General features: G+C 40.0%; 1 protein-coding gene across 1 annotated transcript in view; it reads right to left on the reverse strand.

Annotated features, from left to right (window-relative positions):
• Positions 1-302: 302 nt before the first annotated feature.
• LOC141273079 (gastrula zinc finger protein XlCGF66.1-like) overlaps positions 303-16,139 on the reverse strand; it is a 58,907-nt gene continuing 43,070 nt past the window's right edge. The window contains exons 3-5 of the mRNA XM_073684440.1: positions 15,820-15,993; positions 13,146-13,272; positions 303-4,714 (exon numbers count right to left, since the gene is read on the reverse strand). Of these exons, the coding sequence (XP_073540541.1) occupies positions 3,705-4,714; positions 13,146-13,272; positions 15,820-15,993 (1,311 nt within the window). The 3' untranslated portion in view covers positions 303-3,704. The remainder of the gene's footprint in view (positions 4,715-13,145; positions 13,273-15,819; positions 15,994-16,139) is intronic.

Below are 16,139 nucleotides of genomic sequence, written 5' to 3' on the forward strand. Positions count from 1 at the left end.
ACAGCCTTACCGGGAATTGAAGTAATGCACACAGCACAAGCCCTGGCAATAAAGATTCTCTCTATTTCCCCTCACTAATTAATGGATAGGGAGAGAGATTTAAATGTATTAATAATATAGAGTGTATACAGCAGGGTTTATATGCATTAAACAGGGTAGAGAGCGGTGTATGTATATCTTATATATACACAACCCACCCACCCTACTGTATACATTAAGATACGAGGAGAGCCATGTCTGCAGAGACAGTTGTACCTGCAGCAGCATGCACAGGAGCAGTGTGAGCTCTTCTTACAGAATGATTTGAGAAAATAAGGCATTTATAAAATTGCTGATCTATGGTAATTAATTCACATGAAAGGGACTTGTAAAGTAGTGGCCAACCCCTTTAAATACTGCACCCTTTTGCAGCAGATCCGATCTCTCTTATATTCATAAACATTTTTATATACATACCTTTTATCGCTTATCTTTCATTACCTATCCCTTTTTAATTGTAATTCTTATTCTAAATACATTTTGTTTTTATTCAAATCACCTGTGAAGACTGGATCTTTGCAAGTCAAATTTTACATACCACACTTCAATGACTTCCTAATGGCTACTTGGGTCGCTAACCCTTATGACAACTGTGTGAAATTACATAGTTGGCCTCAGAGCCCTGACCCACCCCAGTATTCAATAATATGACACAGCTGTTTGATATACTCTACCATAAAGCTTCATATCCGTTAATATTGACCCATAATATAATACAGTTGTGCCATATCATAGTTTATTGTAGACCTTTAAAGTCCTCATGACCCAGCTGTGATAATATAAATGGTTCCATAATAACACTGTAATATGTGTCATATCATACAGACCCATTGAGATCTCTATATTTTCATGACCATGATACATCCATATAAAAACACAGATATAATTATCCAATTAAGGCATCATATAACAAGTGATGCCATCCCGTCAAATATAAGAAAGACACAGAAGGAAAAACTTTACCAAACTGCAGTAGTGGATATTCATATTAACAGATATACAGTAATAGTCAAAAGTATGGACACACCTTTTCATGCAATGGTTTTCCTTAATGGAATGTGCACATTGTAGATTCAGACTGAAAAGCCACAAAGGAATATATATGGAAACACGGAGTAAATAAATATGTGTGAAAGAAACAAGAATATGGGGCCGATTCATCAAGTTGCGCATAAAGTTAGAATCAGCATCGTCAAAACGGCCACGCCAGCCCATTATGTTTTTTTTGTGTGCCAGAAACGCGTGCCTAACAGGAGTAGCATTTCTGGCGCGGCAGACTGAGACGCACGCCACTCAGAAGAGGAGCCAAATTAATTAATTTGCATACGCCTTCTACTCCTGCAAGACTGGCATACAGCGAGCATGTGCTATGCCAGTCTTGATAAATCAGCTCCTATGTGTACTTTGCATTCTCAGAGTATCCCCTCTTTTACTTTGATGACAGTGTTAAACCCCTTTGAATTCTCTCAAACAGCTTCATCTGGGGGTCAGCTGGACTGGCTTCCAATGAACAGATATGCCTTGTCAAGAGTTCATTTGTGAAATCACCAGCCTTAAGTATGTTTGTGACAATCAGTTGTGTTTTGCAGAGTCAGTGTTGATACATAGTTCCATGCAGTGCTAAGGCCTATTCCACAAAATGGCAAGAACCACTCAAGAGAAACAACAATCCATCATCTCTTTAAGACATGGATGTCAGTCAATCCAGAAAATTGCTAGAACCTTGATTGTATCCTCAAGGGCAGTCATGAAAACCATCACCAATTGCTATGACGAAACTGGCTCTTTTGAGGACTGCCCCATAACAGAAAGACCAAGAATGACCTCTGCTGCAGCGGAAAGTTCATCAAAGTTACCAGCCTCAGAAACTGCAAACTGATAGCAGCTCATATAACAGCCCTCGTATATGATGCACAGATACCAAGTAGCTGACAAATCTCAACATCAACTACCCCCAGAGTAGGCGGCAAGAAGCAGGCCTTTATGATCAAATTGCTGCAAGAAAGCCTCTATTGAGGACCGCAAACAAGAAGAGACTTGTGTGGACTGAACAATACAAGAATTAGACATTAGATTAGTAGAAATCTGTACTGTGGTCTCAGGAGTCAAAATTTGAGATTTTTGGTACCAACTGCCATATTTTTGAGAAAATAGAAAAGGTGAGCAGATGGTTTCTACATATGTGGTAATGTGATGCATAGAGGAGGAGGTATAGCACCAACATATTCTGCAGCACTTTACATTTTAGAGGGGACTTGTACAGACAATAAAGACATTACAGAATAACACATAACTCAACAGATACTAAAAGGAAAGAGGGCCCTGCTCGCAAGCTTACAATCTATGAGTATGGTGTGATGGTGCTTTGCTGGTGACACCATTGGTGATTTATTCCAAATTCATGGCCCACTAACCCAGCATGGCTGCCATAGCATTCTGCAATGATTTCCCAACCAGTCTGGTTTACATTTAGTGGGACCATCATTTGTATTGCAACAGAACAATGACCCAAAACACAACTCTAGACTGAGTAAGGGTTATGTGACCAACTGTGTAGCAACATTGACTCTGCAAAACACAAATTATTGTCGCAAACACATTCTTAAGGCCAGTGATTCACAAATAAACTGTTGACAAGGCATATATGTTCATTGGAAGCCAGTCCAGGTGATGACCTGAGGAAGCGGAGTTCAGAAAATGTCAAAAAGGTGTGTAAAGTTATCAGAGTAAAAAGGGGGGAACTTTGGCGAATCTAAGGTTTAACACATTTTCTGGTTTGTTTCTTTACTCCCGGTTTCCATATTTTTACTTTTGTGGGTTGCTGCCTTTAGTCTGAATCTACAATGTGCACATTTCAAAGAAAACCATTGCATGAGCAGGTATGTCCAAACTGTTGGCCAGTACTGTGCTTATGTTCTAAGCATATACAACATTAAAGTGAAATTTTAAAAAAGGATGGGCCATTATTGTGCAGCTTTCTATCACATGCTGGTATCCCAGCAATTCTTGCAAGTCTGTGTGAGAAGTGTATTCTTCATCAACAGAAAAAAAGTATTTTTGGCAATAGTGGTCTTCTAATGTCTAAGAGAATATATAGAATATATAGGCAGGAAAAGAGTACACATTGAATGTAATGTAACAGACTGGCAGTTTTGTTTTGGCAAATTGAGGGCCCTTCTGACTGTGCAATATACCTACTCTGTATGTTGCAGGATCTCTTACCATTCCTGGCCTACTTCAAGATGTCATCATCACTAAGAATCTTCTTGTTCATCATATTTAATAAGTGTCCTGCTGCTCTGGGTGCAGAATGCTAGACTGGACACCTGCAGGAAACACTTTTGTCTATTACATGAAATAAGGTTTTTATTTACCAAGACCATGTAAAGACATCAGGCTGCGGCTTTTAAGACTGGGGTTTGTCCCTCAGACCTAGTGCATATGATGGTCTAAAAGGAACAAAACTATATTGGCAAACAAAACCAGATAGAAAAACGTACGGTTTCCGAATGTTTAACAGCAAGACAAGGTGGCGGTCAGATTTCTCGCGCAAAGATAATCGGTTATCTTTGCTGAAACAGAGAGTCAACGGGAAGAAATTATAGTCCCTTGTCACACAAGGTTGTCTGATGATATTCCCAGCTTGTGAGCAGGTAAGTAAAACATTATTCAGTTTTGGTGGCAATCCGCTTCGAACCATAGTGAGTTCTTTGATGTTTTGCAACATTGGACTGGTTAGAGAAGCACTTGCCACACTCAGGGCAGGGGTACGGCTTCTCACCAGTGTGGACAACCTGATGCTTGATAAGATTAGACTTGATGGCAAAGCCCTTACCACATTCGGCGCACAGAAAAGGTCTTTCACCCGTGTGAATTCGCTGGTGTTTAACAAGGTTGGATTTGCTGGTAAAACCTTTTCCGCAGTCATGACAACAAAAAGGTTTCTCTCCGGTGTGGATTATCTGATGTTTTACAAGGTCTGAACTGCTGGTAAAACACTTTCCACATTCTGTGCAAGAATACGGCCTCTCCCCTGTGTGGATCCTTTGGTGCGCTACCAAGTTTGTGTTGGTGGAAAAACATTTCCCACAGGAAGCACAAGGAAATGGTTTCTCCCCGGTGTGTGTCCTCTGGTGGGCTACGAGTTCAGAGTTACAGGTGAAGTCCTTGCCACAGTCTGGACAGGAGACTACTCTTCCAGAGTGCATTCTGTGGTGCTTAACAATTCCTGACTTGCTGGTAAAAGTTTTGCCGCACAAAGCGCAGTCATAAAGTTTTCTAGTAGTTTCTGGAGACAAACCTTGGTTGGCCATGAAGACAGAATCAAAGTCAATGCGAACAAAGTCTGGGAGTGAATTTTTCCCCTTCTCTATGGGCTCATCTTTAACTTGAGTTAGAGTGAAATCTGTCTGAGTGTGTTCTGAGCGCATGTAAATTTTAGTATCGTGCTCCTTTTTTATAATTATGGACATGTGTTCATCTTGTGCTTGTTCTGGGCTGGTGTCAGCGTTTATGAAGGTGTCGTCTTCACAGGAGGCAGAGTTATTTGCTACATATCGAACGGGCTGCCCTTTCCTCTTCCGAGGCTTGTACATGCTTGGATAGTGTCTCATTTGATTAATGTTCACCATGCTTTTAGTTTCAGAAACCATCTTGTCAAGGGACTCACTCATATCTGTGGAAGAGAAATAATTGATCATACCTGGTAAAAGATACAATAGTTAACTATAGTCCAACATTAAAATATGCCCAAAAAGGCTTTTTGAGCACCATGAACTTGTGTTAAAGTGGATCCGTCATCAGAATATGTTGTCCTGTGGCACCCAGCACAGATGATCACAATCTTTGAATAGCAGAGCAAAGTACTCCGTTTTCACTGCTGTACAGAGAAGGGTTTTTCAATCCTTATTATTAGTGTTGATTGAGTTTGTATCATTAACCCTTTCCGGCGAGCAAGCTTGGGTACTCGCCGAGTATTTTGGCAAGATTGCCATGACACTTGCAGGCGCGGCGACAGTGAATGAAACGCCCAGCATGCCAAAATACTTGTGAGCACCCGAGTGTCCTCGACGGGAAGGGTTAATGATACATACTCAATCAACACTACTTATTATAACAATAGATGGAGACTAATGTGACAAAGTGACATGTAATAAAAAAAAGTGCTGTGTGACAACTGTAGATCAAAAATTGCTAAACGTGGTTTGGAGAACCAGGGAAAAACTACAAGTGAATTTTGGCAAACAGTTAGAGAACGAGTAGAGATGTAGTTAACGTTCATAAAACATGTAATGTGAAAGAATGTTTGTACAAAAGGTAAATAACACGGCCAACTGAGTGGCCATGCTATGCACACTGAACAGGCATGCAATGGTAACCACAAAATTGTTTAAAGGCCTGTCCAGACTCCGGCTAGGTTCACACATCATGTTTTTGCTGTGTTTTCCCAGTGAAAAACTCAGCATTATACTGAAATCTCATGGACATGTAGCTTATTTTTTCCTTGCAGATGTGAAGAAGATTCAAATCTGCCAAATGTCAATTCTTTATGCGTTTTTGCAGCACTTTTCACCCATGTTAACGAATAGGAAAAAACACATCAAATACATACGAAAAAACATGATCTTTCTGCTGTAAATACTGAACGTGTGCACATACCCTTAGAGTGGCTGCAGACTTCTACATTCTGACAGCATGTGGTGTGCATACTATCAGGATTCTCCGCTATTGCCGGGAGCACATGCGTATGATTTGCATACTTCCAGCTACATTCCGACTAGACGTGCTCGTTATTGCTCAATGCATTTCTATTAATGAAGGACGAGCATGTCTAATTGGCGTCTGATCGCAAGTATGCATATTGCATACATGCGGTCACGTGAATGCCCACTTGCACCGGCAACACTAGAGAATCCTGACAGCATGCACACCACACGCCGCCAGGATTCAGAAGTCTGCAGTCACATAGAGTCCTGGACAACCCCTTTAATGCCTGTAGCATCTGTAGATGACACCAATGTTCCGACACATCAGTGCAGAGCATAGTAGTGTGATGCAACCTATATCAAATGTATAGGATACACCATTAGGGAAGACTGACTGAAGAGTACGACAATGAGAGACTTAAAGGGGTATTCCCATCTCCAAGATCCTATCCCAATATGTAGTAGGTGTAATAATAGTAATATTAGCAAATACCTCCAATTAGAAATGTAGTATAGTATTTTTGATTCGCTATATCTCTTACCTCACGTACAGGCATCGCAGGACCTTAAGTATCCATGGTTACGACCACTGGCAACTTGCTAACTAACTGTGACTTTATCAGTGGACGTAACCATGGATACCTAAGGTCCTGTGATGCCTGCACATGAGGAAAGAGATAGCAAATCAGAACAAATATACTATATTTCTAATTGGAGATGTTTGCTAATATTATATTATTACACCCACTACATATTGGGTTAGGATCTTGGAGATGGGAATACCCCTTTAAGGTATTTTTCAATTCAAGACAGTAAACCCCACTCCTATAGAAATTGAAGCTTAGCATTTAAACCTATCTGTAGTGGCCTACTTCACCTGTTTTGAGTCCAATTTTTGGAGGGGCACCGCGTGGTGATATGAGCACTATTTAGGAAATCCACACTTTTAAAATCTGTCTTTAGTGAATTAAGATTTTCACATTGCTGAGACAGGAGATGGCAGCTGGTGTTCATGAAGTTGTATGGAACTTCCAACAGAATGTCTGTCTGCCTCTAGCTTCTTCATTCTCCTCCCCCTCCCATAGAATTATATTTAAAAGCACCAACTATCTCAGTAATGGGAAAATCTGTCTTCACTGAATACATACTTTACCCATGAATGGAGAGTGAAAGATCAATTCAGGAGAAGAAAGAAGCCCATTTCTCTGATATGATATTTTCATGTGTAGTATTGATTGATGAAAATTGAGGATTACTCGTTAATTGTCCAACTGTGCTGTCTCATCCAAATGTATCTACTGCGTCCATCAAATTGGCCTGTTGCTGTTTTGCTGCCTATCCACATGAGTATAATGAGTAAAGTAGACCCTCTAAACACTTTTGTTTAGTAATTACAAAACATTTTGGTTGTTTTCACCTCATATTATGATCTTACACTTGGACTAAACACCAGCCACTGCTTTCAGCCTTTATTGGCCTTATGTAAATCAGTATACCTTTGTTTTGCAATACAGAATAGCATTATAGACTATGCAAACTATACCACAGTATACAGTGTAAGAAAAAAAAAGTATATTGCACATCTCTATCAACCTGTGGGTGACATATGCAATCATATGCCAATACAGTAGGATACTTTGCTGTCATCTGTTGAAGATATACATTGGCAGCTGTTCCTGGTGTATATGTCAAATGATCCAGTCTGAAAACGATATGGAAAAGCATGTGGCTGTAGGGAGGCAATAGTTATGCCAGCACAAAAATGCAGTGGGTGGGGAGCTAATATTGAGTGAGATACAGAAAAGCTGGGTAGTAAAAGGGCAACTTGCAAATGGTTGGATTTGGGGTAATCTGAATTCTTAGATCAGTGTATCAAGTGGAAAACTGGTGCTGGACCGAAGATGGTCATTAACAGAAAGGTGTAAGCTATCACTGTATGCAGATATATGCATGATCAGTATAGGCATGCATAAATATATATATATGTTCACTACACAGGCACAATACATACATTCAGGTGAGGCCACATACTCTGCTTCCATACAAACAGCCATGCATATGCACGCTTATCATGGGCATTTGATAAAATTGTCCCCATAAGGGACAGTGGCACAGTCACCTAGTCACATGGTAACTTATCAGTCTCTGCTATAAATGGAACCTCAGAGCTGTAATGAGCAGAGGATGTGCTGTACATTTTTTTCATAAAAATTTGGGAAAGTTATGAAATGTCCTATAAATGTCTGTTCTTTTCCTGATCTAAGGCTCTCTGCTTTTAGTTGAGATGAATCTGTGCTGCACTTTATGTACACGCTCAGTAATGATGCAGTGCTGTGGAGTCGAAGTCAGGGAAATTGAGGAGTCGGAGTTGGAGGTTTGGCTTACCGACTCCACAGACCTGATTCTATTGCTCCCATTTTGTAGTCATTTTCGTTTTTCTTGCTCAGATGTAGAATCTTGCATTTCTCCCTGTTAAATACCATTCTATTAGTTGCTGCCCATTGTTCAAGCTTATCTAGATCCTCCTGAATCCTTTCTCTGTCTTCTCTAGAGCTAGCTATCCATCCTAGCTTTGCATCATCTGTAAATTTGATTAGTTTACCTTCAGTTCCCTTATCATTTATAAAAACGTTGAACAACACTGGGGCCAGGACAGAGCCTTGTGGTACCCCACTTTAAACACACTTCCAATTGGATGTGCAACAATTTATTACCACTCTGAGTAGGATCACTGAGCCAGTTATGAATACACCTAACCGTACCCTTGTCAGTCCCATGCTTGGTCATTTTTTTCAATAAGTTCAATAAGGATAGTATGAGATACTTTATCAAATGCTTTGCTGAAGTCGAGATATACAATATCAACCGCATTTCCCTGATCCACACAGTCAGTGATTCCATCATAGAAGGAATTTAGATTAGTCTGGCATGACTTGTTTGCTACAAACCCTAGCTGGCTTTGGTTAATTATGGTATTCTTATCCAAGTACTTACATACATGCTGTTTAATAATTTGTTCAAAGATCTTTCCTGGTATAGAAGTAAGGCTCACTGGCCTGTAATTTCCTGGCTCCATCTTCTTTCTTTTTCTGAAAATAGTGACATTTGCGCTTCTCCAATCTTCTGGGACTTCTCCTGTTCTCCAGGATTTTTCAAAAATTCTGGTTATTGGTTCTGCAATTTCCACTGCCATCGCTTTCAGTACCCTAAGATGTAATTCATCTGGACCAGATTTAAATTCATGTAACTTAGCTAAGTGTTCCCTTACCATCTCTCTGTTTATAGATAGTGTGGATTCTTTTATTCATTCAATAGCACTGTGAAGATCAGTTGATGTTACATTTGCTTTCTTAGAGAATACAAATGCAAAATAGGAATTTAACATTTCGGCCTTCTCAATTACATTTTTGTCCACTTTACCCTTTTCACCCTGTAAAATTCCCATAGCATCTTTGACTTTTCTTTTGCTTTTGACATATCCCCCAAATAATTTTTTATTGCTTTTGGTCTCCCTTGCAAGCTTCACTTCATTACTGGCTTTAGCTCTTCTAACGCTTACCCTGCATTCCCTGCAGACAGCATTATATTCTTCTTTAGATATACCCCCCTCTTTCCATTTGATATACATTTCTTTTTTTTTCTTTTGTTTTGAAGTGATGCGCTATTATGAGCAATGTATTTATGTTTACACAATAATTGTTGTCTGCAGACACCTTGATGTTCTTGTAACAGATGCTTGTTTGATACTTTGAAATAGACACATTGTTGGAGATCATAACTGATTACATATTGCGTGTAATGTACAATCGTATACATAGTGTCAGTAGGAATCATCTTCCCCTTCCTTTATCTTGGTCATAAATTTTATAAATTATTTTTGTGTTTACTGATAAAGTGTGTAGAATTATCTTTGTGGCATATAGTTATTTATATATAGGACTACTCCCTTTTATTCAACTTTTGCACTGGTGGGTGGAGACATATTCAAGTTTTGGAATCAGTTACACATTAGGGTGACCTAGGGATATTCTACGTTGAGAGGGGCGACATAAATAAAGTATTATTTTCTAGTTTTTTTTTCCTGTCTCTGGCTGATATATGGTGGTGGTCCTACCAATGGGAATCACACCAATCGATAGAATGGGAAAATTTTAACACCGAAAGAATTGAGCAGCACTGCATATGCTTGAGAGCTGCTCCATTCATTCCCTTCAGGGCTGCTGTGCTCTGCACTCAGCTTTTTCTAGCTGCCCTATAGAGAATAAATGGAGCAGCAGTAATAACATGTTTTATCTGGACAACTCTTTTAATTTTGTCTATTTTAACTACTACAGTGGATATAAAAAGTCTACACACCCTTGTTAAAATGCCAGGTTTTTGTCATGTAAAAAATCATACCACTTTTTCCACCTTAAATGTCACCCATAATCTGTAAAAATCCATTGAGAAACAAACTGATATCATTTTGAGAGGGATATCAAAATAACAATACTAAAATAATGTGGTTGCATAAGGGTAAACGTCCCTAAAACAGCTTACAACACAGCAAGGGAATCTCACTGATGAAAGTTATCAGTAATGAGAAAGGTACAAAAAAAAAGTTTTCAAGGCATTAAATATGCCAAGTAACACTGTGAAGACGGTCATCAAGAAATAGTTTAAATTTGTCACAACAGTGTCATTACCTAGAATTGGACGTCCCTCAAAAACTGATGAAAAGACTACAAGAATATTGATCCAGGCCTTCAGCAACATTAAAGGCAAGCACTGATGTACTACATGTGATAATAATCTCCCGTAATAGTCATATGTCTGGTCTGTGGGGGTAGGATGGCAAGTAAATGAAAACATCCAAGCTCAGCTATGTTTTGCCAAAATCTACATCAAGTCAACATTTTATGGGCTGATGAGGCCAAGGTTCAACTTTTTTGTTAATCATTCCAAAAAGGTGTGCTTGGCGCAAGACCAATACTGTACATAACACCCCCCCCCCCCAAAAAAAAAAAACACCAAATCCACAGTGAAGCATGGTGGAGGCAGCATTATGCTTTGGGGCTGTTTTTCAGCAGCTGGAACTGGGGTTTTAGTCAAGTTGGAGGGAATTATGAACAATTCCAAATATCAGTCAACTCTGCAACAAAACCTTCAGGCCTAAAAAGTTGAAGATGAATTTTATCTTTCATTTGTGAAAATGACCCTAAGCTAATCTCCAAATCAACAAAAGAATGGCTCCGCCAGAAGAAGATCAAAGTTTTGGAATAGCCCAGCCAGAGCCCAGACCTGAATCCAATAGAAATCGGTAGGTTGATCTGACTAGGGCGCTGTATACAAGAAATAAACCCGTAATCTGACAGATTTGGAGCTACTGCAAGGAAGAGTAGGCAAAAATTGTCAATTCTAGATATGCTTTGCTGACTGAAAAAAAGACAATCCTGTCATAAATTCAAAGGGTACTTCAAGAAAGTGTTAATTTAAGGGTGTGCATAAATATGCAACCACATTATTTTAGTTCTTTATTTTTACACCGTAAAAGATTTCAGTTTGTTTTTCATTTGAATTGCAACATTAAAGGTCGAAAAAGTTCTGAAATTATTATTCTTGGTATGATTTTTTTTAGGTGATTAAAACCTGGCATTTTAACAGTGGTGTGTAGACTTATGTCCACTGTATTTTCCATTTTTCTCTTTTTTTTTTTAAATGCTTGTATGTAAGTTGACAGGTCATCATTTCTGTATGTGGACATGCTATTAAAATATTCTAATGATACACAGTTGGTACATAGACACTTTTTAGCCTTTTTTTCCTATTTTTTTACATATGGTTAGCAATAATGCTGACCGAAAGTGTACATGGCTGGTAACACAAGAAGCCAAGTGCCAATTGTAAGTGAGATAGGAGAGCTTCCCTTATGACCAAAGTAGACAGTTACTATATTCTGTTGTAGGAGGAGGAGGGAAGGAATCCAGCACAACAATCCAACGCTAAAATCCAGTTTATTCACAAGCCATTAAAAACAAGGATCCAACGGAACATATAAAATCTGACGCAACACAGGCGCCCCTAGTCATAGGCTAAGGACGTCTGTTTTGGGCTAGAAACGCGGCAGTTTTATAGGTTTCCTTGGATCCTTGGCTTGTGAATAAACTGGATTTTAACATTGGATGGTTGTGCCGGATTCTTTCTTCCTTTCTCATTTTCATGGCTGTGCCTCACCAGCAGAAGCAGCACCCCCCCACGTGTATCTCCATCCCTGACATCAATTGCCTCGCATTGTGGTGGGCTCCATCCATTTTCCCTATGTTCTGTCATACACTTTATAAAATGGCACAATATATTTTCGTGCTATTTGAGCTAACAGTACATCAACCCTGACTATATTATGCATCCATTGAATAATGTACATATTCTAGTGAAAATCAGGTTTAAAGGGAATCAGTCACTAGGTTTTTGCTACCTCATCTGACAGCAGCATGATGTAGGGGCAGATACCCTGATTAATGCATTGTGTCCCTTACTGGGCTGTTTGCAGTAGTTTTGATGAAATCACTGTTTTATCTGCTGCAGCTATGGCAGTTCTCTGAATGCTGAGCTCTGTATAACTCTGCCCACATCACTGATTGGCAGCTTTCTGTGTACACTGTGCACTGGCTTAAAGCTGCCAATCATTGAAGAGAGCGAAGTTATACATAACTCATGAATATGGAGTTCTACATGGCAGCAGATTTACTAGTCCTCTAGTGAGAATTTCCTACTGATAAAACACTGATTTTATTGAAACTACAGCAAGTAGTCCAGCAAATGACATCGTTGGAATCAGGGTCTCTGCCCCTTCATTATGCTACTCCCAGACTTGGAAGCAAAAACAGACTCCGTTTAAATGGGTTGTCCACTAGTAATACATCCCCTTCTTGATCTAATTGTTTGGCCCTGATAAAATAAAATAGCTTATACTCACCTCCCGTGCCAGCGCCGTTCCAGCGGTGTCGGCCCTTGCGTTCCCGGGGTTCTCGTGCAGTTCTTATGACACGTGAGCCTGGTCAGCGCTGGCGTTCCTGTCCCCACCTTCATACAAACTGAACATGAAGAGGAAGCCAGGGCTGCGGCTGCTCTCTTACTTCCTCTTCATGTTCAATTCGTTCAAAGGCGGGGACAAGAACGCCAGCTCTGACTGGGCGCAGGGCTCACGTGTCACAACAGCCGCACGGGAGTCCCAGGAACGCGAGTGCTGACACCGCTGGAACGCCGCCAGCACAGGAGGTGAGTATAGGTTTTTTTTATTTTATCAGGGCCAAACATTTAGATCAAGAATGGGTTGTCCTTGTAGTAGACAACCCATTTAAGCATAAGTTCATCAACTACAGAAACTCTTTACATGTGTGTAGTAATAACAGATAATCTTACCCAATGAATTTAGCGTTTGATGATTCTCCATAATCATCATGTCCATGTTACTAACTGGGTCACGTCCAAATCGTTCCCACTCCTCCACTGTGAAATTTAGTGTGACATCTTCATCTCCTCTTGGAACCTGACACCACGAAAAAAAAAGATATGGTGATCACTAAAAAATTATGCAGAAACCTTACTAATAATGCTACAGTTGCAGTCAGGATTATTAAACCTCCATTACAGGTTTTTAGCGATATTTTCAAACTTTCTCCAAGTTCAACACAAAGTACCACTTTAATGAAGTCCAAGAATTATTCAATCCCTTCATAATTAACTTTAACTCTTAGTACAGCATCTTTGTCTGTTATGACATGCTACAAATGTAATGTATAACCAGCTTCTGGTCACGTTCCTGAGGAATCTTGGGCCATTCCTTATGGACAATGGCCTTCAGTTCACTAACATTCTTGGGTTGCCAAGATAGTGGTCCAAAAAGTTAAGAGAAGAGATGATTGTCTTGCACAAACAAGGATAAGGTTAGAAGAAGATACAAAGAAGTAGAATGTTCTTAGAGCTATAGTTGAAGCAAAGCTTGCAAGTTCAAAGTTCAAGGGAATCTGTCAGGAGATTTTTGTACTCCAAATTGATGTAATCTACGTTAGTTTGCTGTGATGCAGAATAAGTCCATACCTTTGTTTTATCAGTCCTTGATTCTGATGCATAGAAATCCCTTGTCCACGTTTTATGCTAATGAGACGCAAGTGCAGGGGGCTTGGCAAAGCACTTACAGCTCTCCGGCCTTTTTCACTCTTTCCCTGCTCGTCGAATGCCTCCTGTCACTGACTAACAGGTCACCGTTCTCTGTCCCCTGCTAGAGATCTTGCGCAGGCACCATCATTCCCAGGGGCAGTGACAATGCTTGCACGAGATCTCCAGCAGATGAGCAAGTCACAGAGAAGAGTGAGTGACGGGAGCCCACTGACAGGTGAGGAAAAGGTAAGATAAGCTGCAGTGCTGTAAGTGCAGGCTATGTCTCCTGCACTTGCGGCTCATTAGCATAAAACTTAGACAAGGGATTTCTCTGCAACAGAATCAAGGATCGATAAAAAAAAAGGTATGAATTTATTATGCATCACAGCAACCTAACATACTGTAGATTGAACCTTAAACTGATACAAAGACCTGCTGACAGGTTCTCATTAAAGGAACAATGGCTACACATAACAGACATAATGGAATGGAGAAGTTTCCACCAGGTGCTACCAGATTCCAGAGGAGGCATGTGGTTGAAAAACCCTTGAGTGAATGCAAAAGACCTGCAACAAGATTTAGTGTCTGCAGGCACTGAAGTTTCAGTTTGCATAGTAACTCGTGCACTAAACTCTAAGGATCCCCATGCCAGAGGTCCAAAACATACACCACTATTGACCAAAAAGAAAAAAAAATTGACTCCAATATGATCAAAACCATATAAATAAGTTTCTGGTTATTGGGGATTCTGTTCTGTGGAGCAATAAAATAAAGCTGGAACTTTTTAGCTCTAAAGATCAGTGGTATATCTAGAGGAGTAAGAATGAAGCCTCTGCCTAAAAGAACACATTACCTATAGAGAAGTATGGCGGTGAATCAATGATGCTCTAGTGCTGCTTTGCTTCTTCTGGCCTTCCTACTGCAAGTGGAGGGCAAGATGGATTCAATCAAGCATTAGTAAAGTCCTGGAGAATACATCATGCCTCCTGTGAAAAAGCTGAAGCTTGAGTGTTTGGACAATGACTCCAAGCAACAAAGTCCACCAAAGCTTGGTTTCAGAAGTAGTCCTGGAAGATTCTGGAAAGGCCAGGGCAGTTGCCTGACTACAGTCCCTTAGAAGATCTTTGGTTGGATAAGATTTGAAGAAGGCAGTTGTGGCACACAAACTGAAGAATATTAGTGACCTAGATGCCATTGCCCATTAGGGATGGTCTAAGATTTATCAGGAACGCTGCCAGAAGCGGGTGTTTAGCTATACATCACATCTAAGCAGGTTATAACAGCTAAAAGGGCTCCACTAAGTACTGGAGACACTTCTCATGAAGAGGTTGGATAATTGTGAGACTGCAGGAGACATTAAAGGGAATCTGTCAGACGATTCATGATGCTTAAACTGCGGACAGCAGGAATTGCAACCATGTATATTACTCTCTGAATTGCTCTGGTGTTTCAGATAAAATGTACTTTGGAGATCCCCTGGCCGGCTCTTCCAGGCGCTGCTACAGGTGATTAATAGGTGTCTCGCTATGTACAAACGAGGAGCAGACCAGTCAGTCACCTGGTGCTGGGAAGATCCGGCCAGGGCTGGTGTCAGATTAGACTTGTCTCGCTTATAGTCTCTGGCCGGATCTTCAAAGTATGCCCTCTCTTCAGAGAATAATATATCAATCGCGCAGGCAGGCTCTGATTCATGCAGCCTGTGGTTTGGGCAGCATGAATCGGCTGACAGGTTCCTATAAAAGTGGCATTTTGTGTTAAATTTTGTTAAAAAAAAAAAAATACTTCTCATATTAGTTATGTTGAGTTAAATTGTTCTTGTTTCATCGGTCGGTTTATTATTATTTGTGAACATCCTAATAAACTTAATTTGTAAAGTAGGTGGAATAATTTTTATTGCAACTGAATAGAAAGGCCAAGTACTCCCAGCAGCGCTCACCTCTCCAGTCAGCAGCTCAATGATCCTGTTGGTGAGTTCTAGGATCTTCTGATCATTGTTCCTCTCACAGATCAGAGAATGAGGATGTACTGCAATTTGCGTTCTGCCACTGATTTCATTAAAAAACGTGTTGTCCCCTGTCTGGTCAGAGGTCTTCTTCACAACAATATAATCCTAACAACAGAGCAATAAAAATAACATAAACATAATATGGTTCCACCACACATTGCTATGTTTATAACATATAGAATAAAATAATATATTTCTATGTACATATCACCTTTCCATACATGATGAAGTTCCTTATGAGAAACCAATCA

This window comes from Phyllobates terribilis, unplaced genomic scaffold (assembly GCF_046119375.1).
Source record: "Phyllobates terribilis strain yellow unplaced genomic scaffold, ASM4611937v1 Scaffold_5__5_contigs__length_657084704, whole genome shotgun sequence".
Classification (NCBI taxonomy): Eukaryota; Metazoa; Chordata; class Amphibia; order Anura; family Dendrobatidae; genus Phyllobates; species Phyllobates terribilis.